Source organism: Lissotriton helveticus, chromosome 10, assembly GCF_964261635.1.
Source record: "Lissotriton helveticus chromosome 10, aLisHel1.1, whole genome shotgun sequence".
Taxonomy (NCBI): Eukaryota; Metazoa; Chordata; class Amphibia; order Caudata; family Salamandridae; genus Lissotriton; species Lissotriton helveticus.
Window position 1 is genome coordinate 1,201,260,152 of NC_136071.1, and position 14,536 is coordinate 1,201,274,687.

At 46.3% G+C, this 14,536-nt stretch overlaps 1 protein-coding gene across 1 annotated transcript in view; it reads right to left on the reverse strand.

The window, feature by feature from the left end:
* Nucleotides 1-1,193: 1,193 nt before the first annotated feature.
* The window catches only part of LOC144785687 (trimethyllysine dioxygenase, mitochondrial-like), a 135,438-nt gene continuing 122,095 nt past the window's right edge, over nt 1,194-14,536 (reverse strand). The window contains exons 6-7 of the mRNA XM_078664481.1: nt 12,001-12,139; nt 1,194-1,421 (exon numbers count right to left, since the gene is read on the reverse strand). Coding sequence (XP_078520607.1) covers nt 1,290-1,421; nt 12,001-12,139 — 271 coding nt within the window. The 3' untranslated portion in view covers nt 1,194-1,289. The remainder of the gene's footprint in view (nt 1,422-12,000; nt 12,140-14,536) is intronic.

Sequence of the window (14,536 nt, forward strand, 5' to 3'; positions counted from 1 at the left end):
CCACAACTAGGAAAAACAGGTGCAAAAACACTGAGACGCTTATGAGTGAGAAAGCGGGAGGATTCTACGGATCGTAGTAGAGGACACCCGGCAGCAGAAGAGGTAGAGATGAAGAAGAAACACAGTGCCCAAGTGGCACGATAACACAAGACTATGGTAGTGAGTGCAGGAGTGAAGAGTGAATGAAGGGTAAGATGAATGCATGAGGGAATGAATGCAAGAGAGAGTGAAAAACTGTAATGAGGAAGTGCATGAACGAGTGCATGAACGAGTGACTGACGGAGAGAGGGAGTGACTGCAGTAGGAGTTTCTTTTGGACTAAACGGAGTCAATGCAAGAGTGAATGAATATCAGAGACGTGATAAGCAGAAGGGCCAGAGTGAATGACTGAGTGAGTAAACTGGAAATGTTAGAGAATGATCGTATGGTTCTAAATCTATTTATTCATGCATTCGTGAATCCTTAAGCTAATCCTTGTGCATAAGGCAATTTATGGTGCTGAGGACTTCCAAAAACTATTTTCACTGTATGTTCCTTCACACCTTCTTAGATCAGCTAGTCTAGGTCTCATTAAAACTACAAAGATAAGACGGGCAAGAGGGGGGGCAGAGCTATAACACACTGTGCAGCTAATCTCTGGAACAAACTGCCACTTCCTATGAAGTTTCAACCCAACCTTCAGCTTTTTAGGAAGAGTCTTAAAACCTGGCTGCAGTGCACTTTTCCTGTCCACACGCCCCAGCGCCAAGACGCCTCGGCAATCGAGCGCTATACAAGCATCTAAACATAAACATAAACATTAATTTCCTTTTGTGCTTATTTACTCATACATTTATTCTCGCAAAATTCTTTCCCTCACTCCTCTGTTTACTCAAGAATGCTGGAGGGAGCCCTCCTGCAGCCAGCCTAGAGGGAATAAAGTTCTCAAACAAGATCATGGATGCACTCCAGTCTCATTGTAGGAGAGGGTGGCCTCATGGTGTGCCATCTGTCTGTGCCCTCCAGCCTCATTGTAGGAGAGGGTGGCCTCAGGGGTACGCTGTCCCTCTGTGCCCCGCCATTGTGAGAGTTATGTAGATCAAGGCGCCCCATGGATGCTCCTTGTTCGTAGGCTGAAATCCATTCTGAAAGCAGATCTATGTGGTTGAGTCTATCATTTCCAACAGTGGCATTTTGTGAGTTGTGATTGGCTCCTTGCTTCTGCAGGAGTGGTGCCCTTGTTTAATGTCTCCAGGCTTCCTGTCTGGAGTATGCAGCTTATTAGGCTCCACATGAGGGTGCAGGGCTCTTCACACCTTCATCCCCAGGAGCCGAGCCCTGCTCAGCAGGTCATCCCGGAAGAGGAAGTAGCCGAAGAGCCTGCGGGATCCAGTGAAGGACTCACGGCCATGCAGAATTCGCCAGTTGTCCACAAGCAGCACCTGGGGGAGAAGAAACAGGAGTGAAACTTCAGAAGGAGACAAGGTGAGAGCAGGCCTTGGCCATCAGTGAGTTGCAGGAGAGGAGAAGGTGTGGGCAGTGAGACCGGTGTCCAGGTGGTTCACCAAGGTCTTCAAGGTGCTGATGCACATCAGAGCTGCAGATCCCACCACACCGAGGCAGGACTGTGGTCTGAGGAATCAGTTCCTGAGTTTTATAGTACATAAAGTAGTATTACTGTAGTATTACTTACTTATACAAAATAATGCAATTCACAAAACTACTGTTAGAAATATAGATCTCTGCCTCCACCCCCTCCTCTCCTATGGGGCCAATTCACAAAGGCAAATTTACACATGTAGATTTACTACAAGTAATTTTACTCTTACACATTTGAGTACACTTTGGAGCAGACTTTCACTCAAAAACTGTAATCAGCCAAAAGGAGTAAATCTGTTGTTAGAAGGTGGTTTATTATCAGTGATAAGTAGTGATTTACCACTAGGAATAAAGCCAGAAACACAACAAAAGGTTCCGTTATGCTCTCAATAAATGAATTCCATGCTCAATCCTTGGTAGCTGGCCACAAGCACACAGACGTGACTTATGAGACAGATTTGTAAATCATTTAAAAACTCCAATGCATTAAATAAGTAAGATACAGAAAACAATAAAAATCCAACACCAATTTATAACAAGCATTGGCATAGCCAATAGGTCTCGCCTTTGAGACCTTATAAGTGTTTATCCATGCAAAACTTGATGATGTTGCACAAAGGATATTGTGCAGGATAACTAAACACTTATAAGGTCCCAAAGGCAAGACCTACTGGCTATGCCAATGCTTGTTTTGAGTGAGTGGCTAGTACAGGTATGTAACTGTAAGGTAGAGAGGCTGCGAGTGCTTTTACAGGAGCCCCTGTGACATTGCGCCTCTTCAAAATGTATCTTCCGCCTTTGGGACCTCATAAGTGTTTAGTTATCCAGCACAATATCCTTGGTGCAACAACATCAAGTGTTGCATGGCTAAACACTTATAAGGTCCCAAAGGCGAGACCTATTGGCTATGCCAATGCTTATTTTGAGTGAGTGGCTCGTGCAGGTATGCCACTGTGAGGTAGAGATGCTGCGAGTGCTTTTACAGGAGCCCCTGTGACATTTGCCTCTTCAAAATGTATCTTGGGTCTGGTTTAATACTTCTAGACCCTATTCCTGTCTTCTCGCACCCAATGCATCCTTAAATGTCCCATGTACAGCCGGGGTTGACACTCCTATTACCCATGCCCTCCAGTGACACTTTACCAATCACGGGTGGTGGTGGTGTTGGATGTGGTAGTGGTCAAAGTGGTGGTGGACATGGTGGTGGTGGACATGGTGGTGGATGTGGATGGTGGTGGTGGATGTGGTGGTGGACATGGTGGTGGTGGTGGATGTGGTGGTGGTGGTGTATGTGGTGGTGGTGGAGGAGGTGGACGTTGTTTTGGTGGAGGTGGTGGCGGTGGATGTGGATGTGGTGGTGGTGGTGGAGGTGGTGGTGTATGTGGTGGTGGTGAGTGTAGTGGTGAGTGTGGTGGTGGACGTGGTGGTGGTGATGGATGTGGTGGACGTGGTGTTGGATGTGGTGGTGGACGTGGTGATGGACGTGGTGGATGTGGTGGTGGATGTGGTGGTGGACGTGGTGGTAAACGTGGTGGTGGACGTGGTGGTGGTGGACATGTTGGTGGTGGACGTGGTGGTGGTAATGGACATGGTGATGGTGGTGGACATGATGAACATGGTGGTGGACATGGTGGTGGATGTGGTGGTGGTGGACGTGGTGGTGGTGGATGTGGTGGTAGTGGACGGGGTGGTGGTGGTGGTGGACATGGTGGTGGTGGAGAACGTGGTGGTGGTGGACATGGTGGTGGCGGTGGACGTGGTAGTGGTGGTGGTGGACGTGGTGGTGGACGTGGTGGTGGTGTAAATCCTTACCGATACTACTCAAAACTAATAAATCTGTGTCATACGGAAGCGTAAAGTGATTCCATTAATTAACCAAAACCAGCATTGTAGCTCCCTTTCCATTTGCAGATTGACCTGGGGTGCACTATTACATTTCTTTCAGATAAGCTGGCACACTGGCAAGAAGACTTGCTTAGCTGTCTGTTCCTCCCTCGGTTTCACAACACAGAATACTCGCCGCCTTACACTGCAGCTGAAGCATTCAGCTCTCGGAATTAACTGTCCCGTACGGGTTATCTTTTCACAAAAATAGGGGAACTGTTTTCCTTGATTTAAAAAAGTATGGGAAGGTCCTGCCCCTCCGATCTCGCCCACTAGTCCAACCAAAACCTCCCTTGATCGTCGTGCTCTCACAACTCAAAAGATGGTGTCTGTCCCGACACCTAGAATGCCTCTCATCTTGACATGGAGTCGCTGAGAAGCTACCAGACAAGGCCCTGCGACCTCAACAGGAGGCCATGCCTCTGCCTTCCCCATTGCGCTTCGTCTGACAGCTACTCTCATTATTCTCTGGGGGGAGAGCCTGAATTGACCGTCCCCCATAATGTACACATGTAGAAACACCGGCCCGCATGCAAATGAATGATTACTTCCGGGTCAGCACAAGGGTGTGTTCCCTGGAGCATCTGGGTGGTTTCTTCCAGGGCAGGTGGGCCGTCAGATTTTATGACCAATCGCCTTATTGATGTGTCAGTTACAGGCGCCCAGACCCGGCTAATACCGTCTTATTTCTCGTCAATCAGAATAATTGAGCGTTCCTATTGCTTCTCCCTCCCTTCACTTATTGAAGTCGGTTGGAGTCCTTTAGAGATAGAAGTCCGTCAGAGTCGAAGGCAAAGCAGAGGTAATTGGATTGTTTTAGATCCACTAGGAATTATCAGGCGAAACAATCAATCATCCCTAAAGCTCACCACAGGATTTGGGAATCACTTGCATTTCATAATGCTTGTTGTCGCCCGTTGTTCGACATTCTGGCTGTCCATCTCTGCAAGTGTTGTGACCTTTTACGTGCAATGCATTTGTAGCCATGTGAATCTCTAACTGCCCCTGAAGGGCACCTTGACGTTGTCTAGTGTTGTCTATTTATATCCCTTCGCCCCCAAGGCCGCAGTCTACTCTAGACCCTTTTCCATTGTTCGTGCCTTGTTTGTAATTGGCGGAGATTTTGGTATATGTTCATTCCAGGAAGAACAAGTTTGACACGGAGAGGAGGAGGCGGAGGAGGCAGCATGGAGAGGGGGGAGAGGAGGGGGCCTGAGCCTGTTTCCCTTGCGGGAGCGAGCTTTGAAACCATCTGTTTGAAAGTTAATTACAAACAGATGGTTTTAAAGCTCGCTCCCACATGAGAATCGCCAAACATGCACGCGTTGCCATTGAAAGCAATGCCAAGCGTGCACGTATTTGGCCCAAAAAGTGAATCGATTTCTAAAGGTCTTCTTCTACCAGCACATGCACGCTGCGTAGGCGAGACCTAAAAATAGGAAATATTGTTATCTTTAAAATGGTACCAAAATGACAAATATCCAACGTAGGGAACCGGAGATGTGAATTTTTAAAGCAGGAACCCTTCCTAGTGCTTAAAAACGATAACGCCAAATTAGGACATCTGGTCACGCTTGGCAGGGACAAAGTCAACGTTTGAGGTCGACCGCAGTGAATCCTTTGTTGGATACACTAAGGAGGAGGCCTCAGTCAAACGTTTATTTTCACAATTAGAAACTTCTCTGCAGGATTTTCTCTCGACATCGTGCAAGGCTCCTCTTTAGGCCGGGTTTCAAGTGGATGACAGTGGCTTTGTTGAGTGTGAGGTCTGGTAATATCCTGGAAGTCTTGAGCTCCGGTGGTTTCAGCGGGACAAACCTTAAATCCAGGCTGGGTCACGGTTCGACACCGGCAGCTTCACTCTCATTGACGAGTCAGTCAACATATGGAGATTTCTCCAAAACGTGCTCCAAGCTTCTCCAAACTTTTGGAACTTTTTTCTAAATTTCCTCTTATGGATTCAAAGTGTCCAAAACAACAACCTAAGGGTCTAGAAGCTCTGAGATCATCCTTGGAATGTTGGGACTACAATTCCCACAAATAACCTGCCAAACCCTTAGAAGTCCACCGGACACACTCTAGGATGATACATTTTGCTGGAGATGGTGTAGGTGGGTTGTGTTAACCTGTAGCCTTCAGGGAGTCCATGCCTTAATCCTTGTGAAGGCAGGGAAAGTCCTTAGAGCTGTGGTATCCGATAATGCAGCAGGTCCAGTCCTTCAGAATGCAATCATTTGGGTGCAGTATTCCAACAGAGCAGTCCTTCTTCTCCTGGTTGTTTCAGGCAGGGATCTCAGTTGTCACGCACCTCGTCCATGTTTATGCAGTGTTCCTGGTTATCAAGCAGGGAAGCACCCCTGACCAGAGGGATGCAGGGTGCTTCCAAGGTATATGACCACTTCATCCAAAGTATGGCATTTCTTGTCCCAGAAAGCACTACCCTTCTAAAATCCAAAATAGATCTCTCTTGGAGGATTAGATCTAGCTAAGTCAACCCACTGGTGTGGGTAACTTTCCATAACACTCCTCTTTCAGCCCCTTCACTAATCTCATTAAAGGGGCTCCTGTGTGGCTGGGGGGGGGGGGCAGGATGTGAGGGTGAGCCTGTGATGTTCTAAAGTGTCATTCTCCTTTTGAAGACCAGTCTGGCTACTCTACTGCCGTGCTGCCTTTTGCTTCTACAGCCTCAGTTCTCCACCAACAGGAAGTACTTTGTCTCTCCAGCAGGTCACTTCACACCTGGCAGAGGCCTGCAGAGGCTGGCCAATCAGGAGAGGTGAGCCAGAAGGCTGGGTTTTGACTTAAAGAGAAGAAAGTTCTATAACATCTTTTCTGAAATAGTTATTTTAACAGTGGCACGTTGTTGGATTCATTATAACTGCCATTTTGAGTCCTTGAATGACATCTCAAACTCACTCTTGTCAATAATTATACTTAAATAAAATATTCCCATATTAGCCTATGGAGTTAGTTTCCTACAATAGAGAAAACATAAATTGGCAGATTTCCTCTCACCAGAGCATATAAAACAGTGTTTATATTGTCCCCGCGTATAGTTACAAGGCACTCTATCCCTGGGGCACCATGGGGATACCTTAGGGGTGACATAAATGTGAAAAAAGTTGGATTGAGACTTTGGAAGTACCTTTAATTGCAAAGTAAAATCTTCATATAATTAGAATGCAAAGGCAGCCTGAAAAGCAGGACTGCCTTTAAAATGACAGGAGGCAACACAGTAGTGCACACTTAAGTGCATTAATTCTACTGTACCTCTAAACCTACCCGCACTACCAAATACTAGGAACTTACAGCTAGGCTGTCAGGACCAATTGTAATTACACTTAATTACCATACACCTTTTAATCAAAGTACAGGCCCTGGGTCCGGTTAGCAGAACCCACTACACCATCAGAGTCCATCAAACCAGCATCTAGTGGACAAAATGGGGCAAAAAGTGAGTGGGCACTGCAAACAGGTCCTGGTTTCTCACATCTATGCCAGAGTATGAGGGTTCATTTACACATGTAAATTCACTAAAGTATTGATATATCTATGTGAGTAGGCCCCATAGTACTGCAAGCTATCAACTTCTGGAGGCCGCACATAAGGTCTGATACAGGATTGGCAAAAACATCTTGGAGAGCCTACTCCTGCATTCTATTTGTCCCAGTAATAGAATGAATCTATTCTACCGCCGTTGTTACTGTCCCTGTTCATGATGTGACATGGTTCGAACTTGCCCCCCAAATACATCATTGCATGAAATTCGGTGACAGGAATATTTTCACCCCAAAGCGGGCATCAGCACGATGTCAACCCAGCATACTCTAAAAACAGAAATAATAATATGAACATGTTTTGAATACGGACATTTTGTTGGTTTGGCGCTGCTGTCATGGAGGGTTGTGCCTTTCACAATAGGTACAGCGGCGATTGCCTTAGGAGTGGTGTCTGAATGAACCCAGCCTTCGCCAAACTTAACCATTGGCAAACCAGTGCTTGGACCCTTCATGAGATGTGTAAAAGTGTGCACCCCCTAGCGGGAGGGAGCATATCTCAGGTGCCTTAGTTACTTCATGTACCTGCACAACATCATGGTGGAGTCTTAGTGTGTGTGGTAACGGATGCTCTTTTAGACGATTGGGCATGAAAATGCCGCGGTAACAGATATACTTTGTGCTGAGTCTAAAGAGCTCAGAAAACAAGAGCACAGAGAGAGAATACGCTTGTACAGTTCTTTGTAACATGGCTTCTGCAGTCCTATCACAGTCGCTGCTGGCCCTTGACGCCTTCTATATTGCAAGACTGTCCATGGAAAGTGACCATGGAAGGATCCCCTTGTAGAACTAATAATTAACTTCCTCTCCACCCCAAGCCCCCATGTCACATAGTCTTGGACTGGAAGCTCACACCTCTATGTAGCTGGTGGAAGAGGAGGAAACAGCAGACTATTGACAGTGTCCATATTGGATTCCAATCTGTTGTCTGGGCGAAGCCATTGACGGGCCAAGTCAGATGGTCCAACTTGTTGACAACAGCCATGGTGGAGGGACAAACCTGTTGACAGGGGCCACAGTGTTGACCGGGGCCAAGTTGGGTCCGCCAACCTATTTACGGACCCGCATTGAAGTGTTCAACTTGTTCTAACAATGATATCTCAATCTGTAAATGAATTGCAAAGACCCGGGAGTGTCCAGTACTTGGTATCTGCAGTGGGGTGTTTTTGCAGCTGTTTGTGATCACGGAACCTGGTGCAGGTACAGGGAGACAGGTTAGGGCAGGTGGAGGAAGAAGAATGAGAATGGGTGGTTGAGAAGGGGTTTGGGGGATGCAAGAGCAGATGATTTCAAGCCCCTGTTCAGAAGAAGAATTTCAGAGCAGGCATGTGGTCAGCCATCGATGCAATTTCCACACATTCCAAGGCTCATTTCCTGGTCCAGAGAGTTTTTTTTTATGTGGTTCAACCTCACACATTCTGTCAGTGAATTATTATTAAAATCCTTAAGCCCACACATCAGCATAGGAACATGAAGTAGTCCAAAAGGTGAGCCCCCTCACATCCTACTTCCATTCTCACTCCTGATGTTTTACTTTAGCAGCAGATCCGCATCGGAGGGATTTACAAGAGTGAACGTTTAAAGGATATTAGTGCTGAGCCCTATGGCATCCCCATTATTAATTAACTTATTTTTATTGGCAAAAGGTATTTCAGTATTTAATAGTGCCTTCCTGACTCCTATTATGGGTTTCAAGGTGCTTGGAAGATCAGAAGTCAAAGGTTATGTGTGATATTTGATTGCTTTGTGTGTAACATGTTGAGTGACAGTTGTGGATTGAGGGTAGAATCAGACAGTTATGTCCATTCAATGAGGGCACGGTGCAAATGAAGGGAACCCCCTTCAGAAGTTGATGAGGAGCCCCTGAATCTCCTATAACATACATATATGTACATGCCATGGTTGGTATGGGGTCCCTCTGAAGAACTTGGCGACCCTGAAGTGTTGCGGAAAGACCGCTCAGCAGGGACCGGCATTACGTCCCTGAATGAACACAATCTGTGTAGATGTGTGAGAATTCTGGCTTGCCTACTGTCTTTGGCCCGTTGAATGGTAGTTCCGACCTTAGTGATATTCAGAATGGATTATGGAAACGTTCTCTATCTGGGTGTGGCTAAATCACCACTCAAGTGGCTTCAAATTGTTCAAAATGTGGCAGCCCGTATGCTTCTTCATCCACCAAGGCATTCTTCTGCAGCCAGTTTGCTTTGTACTCTGCACTAGCTGTTTATTGAGCAGTGGGTCCAAGTTAAGACTTTATGCTATATTCACTAGTATTCACTAGTGCCTTGCTAATACTATGCCAATGCTCACAACTGCACTCTGCATCCAAGCCATCTAGATCTGGCAGTGATTCCCAGGATCAGGAAGTCCCAGCCAGGTGGTTAGTCTTTTGGGTAATTTGGCCCTAGTTTGAGGAATGGTCTGCCACTTCTAGCGTAGCAGCTAAATCAACATGTCCCCCCTAACCTAGGGGGAGGACCAAACAGATGCCTTGAACACAGAGAGCACAAACAAAAAGCACATCTTGTTGAACTTCGGTGGTGGTCCCATCCTCTTAGGACCACCCCAAGCAGAGTTATTGGCAAAAAAACAATCCCAACCAAATGCCCTGCAAATCCTTATGGGACGAGATTAGCAGTGGGCAGTGAATATTATAGTATCCAATATCAAAGTAATTCTACAAAGAGCTGCAGTTCAACTAGTCGTTACTAGATGTCCCTCACGAGTCAAATGTAAAATTATTGAAACCCTTTCATCAAGCATTTGCATTTTACTCGTAAGGGACATCTAGTAACCACAAGTTGAACTGCAGCTCTTTGTAGAATTATTTTGATATTGGATACTATAATATTCACTGTCCACTGCTAATCTCATCCCATAATGCTTTGCAGGGCCTTTGGTTGGGATTGTTTTTTTGCCAATAACTGTGCTTGGGGTGGTCCTAAGAGGATGGGACCACCACCAAATCGCTCGATAAGAGATGTGCTTTTTGTTTTCAAGGCATCTGCTTCGTTCTCTTCCTAGGTTAGGGAGGACTCCAAAATCATCACCTCTCTCACTGCTTGCTAATTTTACAGTTTCACGTTTGTGAAAGTACTATATGCTCTTTAGCATATAAAGATAGAGATACTTATTTTATCATAATTGGTACTGTGCAAGATGTCACTTGCAATTATTTCACAGTACAGACAACTACACAGTGCCATCAGTACTACGTGTACTACGTGTAGCAGGTATGTGTAGTGATGCTACGCAAACTACGCCCAGGGTTAATGATTTAATAGATTGAGCACTCTTTGTTTGGTGAGGAGGCCAGCAATGGGAAACCTGACAGGGGAGCCCTTTGCTTTACAAGTCACATTAACATAATATAACAGAAGGGCACAGCATTTGTTTACTCATGATGGCAGGAGGCAGGGCCTGCAGGGCAAAAGTTGCAGTTCAGAAGTTTGCTTTAGAAACAAGTTTATCCTCTGCCCTTGAACGCGTACAGTGCACTCTTTCCACCGCCAGATGTTGAAACTTGGGTAGTGCAAGTGCAGCAACATTATGTCATGAAACTTTATGACCCTGGTGAAATTGTACCCTCTATAGCTGCTAAAGGTAGTCCCCACCTTTCATAATGTGTGATGCATCCAGCCAGTACTGAAATGTGACATTCAGAAGTGTGTGAACCGGGGCGAAGGGGGAGGGGGTGGTAAAGCTCGTCCCCTCTCACCAGAGACTCACATGTCTTGTTTGAACTCTAGCCCAGATGTGACCAGAGATTTGAGTCATAGAAGAGCTCTATCAACGAGGGAACGATGAAGCACACCTCATGAGTGCCCTGGCAGTTACAGGGACCTCATGGTTTGCAAAGTGATGTGCCCGGTGCAGCCAGAGCCAGGAGAGAAGGTGTGGGGTGTGCCGGGGTGCTCTTCTGATTGTACCTTTCCTGGGTTCAGTTTCGCAAAGATCAAATTCACAGGTGGGGGACATATGGGTATTTTCCCGATCATAGGGCCCGATTCACAGAACTATTTTAAGACACAATCCTAAACTTACTACTTTTGGTATTCACAGAAGGCATTTTATAGTAGTAAAGATAGGATTTTGTCTTAAGTTTGACTAAAGACAAACTTAAGACAGACTTAAGACAAACTTAAGTTAGGATTTTGGCTTAACGTTGTCTTAAGTCTGTCTTAAGTCTGTCTTAAGTCTGTCTTAAGTCTATCTTAATTCTGTCTTAAGTTTGTCTTAAGTCAAACTTAAGGCAAAATCCTAACTTTACTACTACTAAGTGCCTTCTGTGAATACCAAAAGTAGTAAGTTTAGGATTTTGTCTTAAGTTAATTCTGTGAATCGGCCCCCTACTGTTCCGAGGTTCAGTTGTACAAAGACCTTGTTCAAGGGTTGGGGTACAGTGGGGTGCTGTCCTGATCTTACCGCTCCTGGGTTCAGTTTCATAAAGCGCATGTTCAAGGGTGGGGGTGCAGTGGGGTGCTGTACTGATCCTACTATTCGACAAGAAGTTGTTCAAGGGTGGGGGTACAGTGGGGTGCTCTCCCAATCTTACAGTTTCTGGGATCAGCTTCACAAGGAACTTGCTCGAGGGTGGGGTACATTGGGGTGCTGACCTAATCTTACCATTCCTAAGTTCAGTATCACAAAGAGTTTTTGCAACGTGGTGGTACAGTGGGCTGCTGTCCTGAACTTCCCCATCCTAGTTTCAGATGTGCAAAGATCATGTTCAAGGGTACAACTTCGAGCTGACCTGAACTTTCAATTCCAGGGTTCTGTTTGGCAAAGTGTTTGTTCAAGGATGGGGGTACAGTGGGGTGCTGTCCTGATCGTACCCTTCTAGGCTCAGTTACACAAAGTGCTTTTTCAAGGGTGGGGGTACAGCAGGGAACTGACCTGATCTTCCAATTCCAGGGTTCTGTTTGGCAAAGTGTTTGTTCAAGGGTGGGGGTACAGTGAGGTGCTGCCCTGATCTTACCATTCCTGGGTTCAGTTTCATGAAGAGCTGGTTCTCAGGCCTCCTGATCTCATTGGTGAAGCTCCGGTGGGCTCGGTACCAGCGATGGACCACATCATAAGGCACCGAACTGATGGGGCAGCGGTCAAAGTTGTTGAACCTGTGAGGAAAAAGAAAGAGGCCAGGCAGTGAGCCAGAGAGGGAGAACTATGAAAACTAATGTAACATGTTTTGTGTGAGAAGGTTGCTCCTGAGCACTTGACCCCCTGTCCAAGAAGACTGTGGCCAGGATGCATGTTGTTTCTTTAGGGGTGTCTTCTGGTGGGACTCCTCAGTCAGAAGCGCACCCCCACACACCATTAACACACCATCAAGCACGTGAGACTAGACAGAAGAGGCGCTTCATCTCTTCAGGACAAAAGAGGGGTCTGACCTGCTGGAGATTCTATGGGGTATCTCGGGGTACTATTCGACTCCGAGTTGTCTTTTGCTCCCCAGGTCAATCGGGTGGTGGGAATGTGCTTCGGGATACTCAAGAGCTTACGTAAGGTCCTTGACCTACTCCCTGTTGGTGCCAGACAGACTCTTGTGCATGCCTTGGTTACATCGAGACTCGACTATGCCAATCTCTTATACCTGGGTATCACGGCTAGAAGTCTCAATTGTCTCCAAGTACTGCAAAACGCCACTGCCCGGCTGGTGCTGAGGCTTCCTAGGAGAACGCCCTCTAAAGCCGCTCTAAAGTCCCTTCACTGGCTTCCGATCCGTGAAAGGATTACCTTCAAAGCTTTATGCATGTGTCATGGCATCTTTGGAGGTAGAGCACCAGCTCCCCTAAACAGCCTCATCACCCCTTATAAACCAGAGCGGATGCTTAGATCCTTTGGCACTGGTCTGGCTGTTGTCCCCAAAATCCGTAAAGCTCGTATGGGGGGCAGATCGTTCAGGCTCCTCGCAGCCAAGAATTGGAACCTGCTCCCCACTGAATTACACCTCGAACCCTCTGAGGCCAAATTTCGCAGAGCCCTCAAAACCTACCTTTTCCGCCTAGCACTGCTCTAACCTCCTTACCTATCTCACATGCTCACTCTCAGCATGGGGACACGCCGGAGCGCGTAACCTAGCGCTTTATAAAATTCCATAATAATAATAATAATGTAACACCCTATGTAACAAACTTTGCTATGGATCAGTAAACACCTGAAAAGGAAGGGTGCCTCCGCATGGATGCCTCCACCACATAAACAGATTTACCACTGGGGAAGCTCATCAAAGCGGACTGGACCCTCTCGTTCTTCGCGAAGTCCTACACTTCTCCTGGGCAGCAAACATTTGTAGTCCAACTGAGCACACTCACTATGTATTACTTGTGATTGTACATGTTGGAAACATTGATTTCATTAGTTGTTCCCACAGTTAAAGCTGTCTGTAGCCAGACTTAAAACGGGACAGAGTAATTGTGACAATCCCTTCAAGAAAGTCCATCTGGTCTACAGCAAGAAGAAAGATGGAACAAGGACGGTGGCCTAAGATGAGAGGATGAGTGTTACGAGCTGATACTCAGCCATAGATGAAAGAGGGTAATTCATGATTTTTGACTCACTGGAGAATACACCACCCAACGCCCCCCAGAGACTGTTCCAGGCACCGTTCAGAAACTGACTTGAGTCTGTAACACTCAAAATAAGAAGCTGCAGAAATGCAAGAAAACAATCGAACATTTAAAGAGGCACTGTGAATAATAAATATAAAGCATCAAACATAACACATTTTCTCCCTAAGGAAATACAAAAGGCAACCAAAAAGTTCAAAATCCCAAATATCGAGATAAATATCTATCAAACAGAAATATTACAAGGCAATATAATAGTCTAATGCAAAAAGAACAATTGATGGACAGAATGCAGAACAAAGTCATACAGTCACCTCAGTACAGAGATCTGGGCCTAAATCCATCGTTTTTTTGCTCACCATGCCATTCCAGTTTGGACGCAGCCATATGCAAATCAGCCTTGACCCTGCGCCCAATAGGAACAGTCCAGCCCGAACTGCCTGGCCAGGTCCTCCATGGACTGGAAACAAGCATCCTAGGATCGGTTTCGGGCTTTCAGCCCTCATAAGCCAGGATAGCTTGACTCTAGTGGCATGGAAAGCACGGGACCCATGTCTGGCAATACCAGTCCCACTCGGGGTGAAAAATGCAAAAAGAACAATTGATGAACATAATGCAGAACAATGTCATACATTCACTCCAGAGATCTGGGCCTAAATCCATGCTTTGTTTGCTCACCATGCCATTCCAGTTTGGACCCAGCCATATGCAAATCTGCCTTGACTCTCCGCCCAAAGGGAACAGTACAGCCCGAACTGCCTGGCCAGGTCCCCCGTGGACTGGGTACAAGCATACTAGGACCAGTTTCTGGCTTTTTAGCCCTCATCAGCCAGGATAGCTTGACTTCAGTGGCATGGACCCACATCTGAGCATACCCGTCTCACTCGGGGTGACAAATGCAAAAAGAACAATTGATGGACAGAATGAAGAACAATGTCATACATT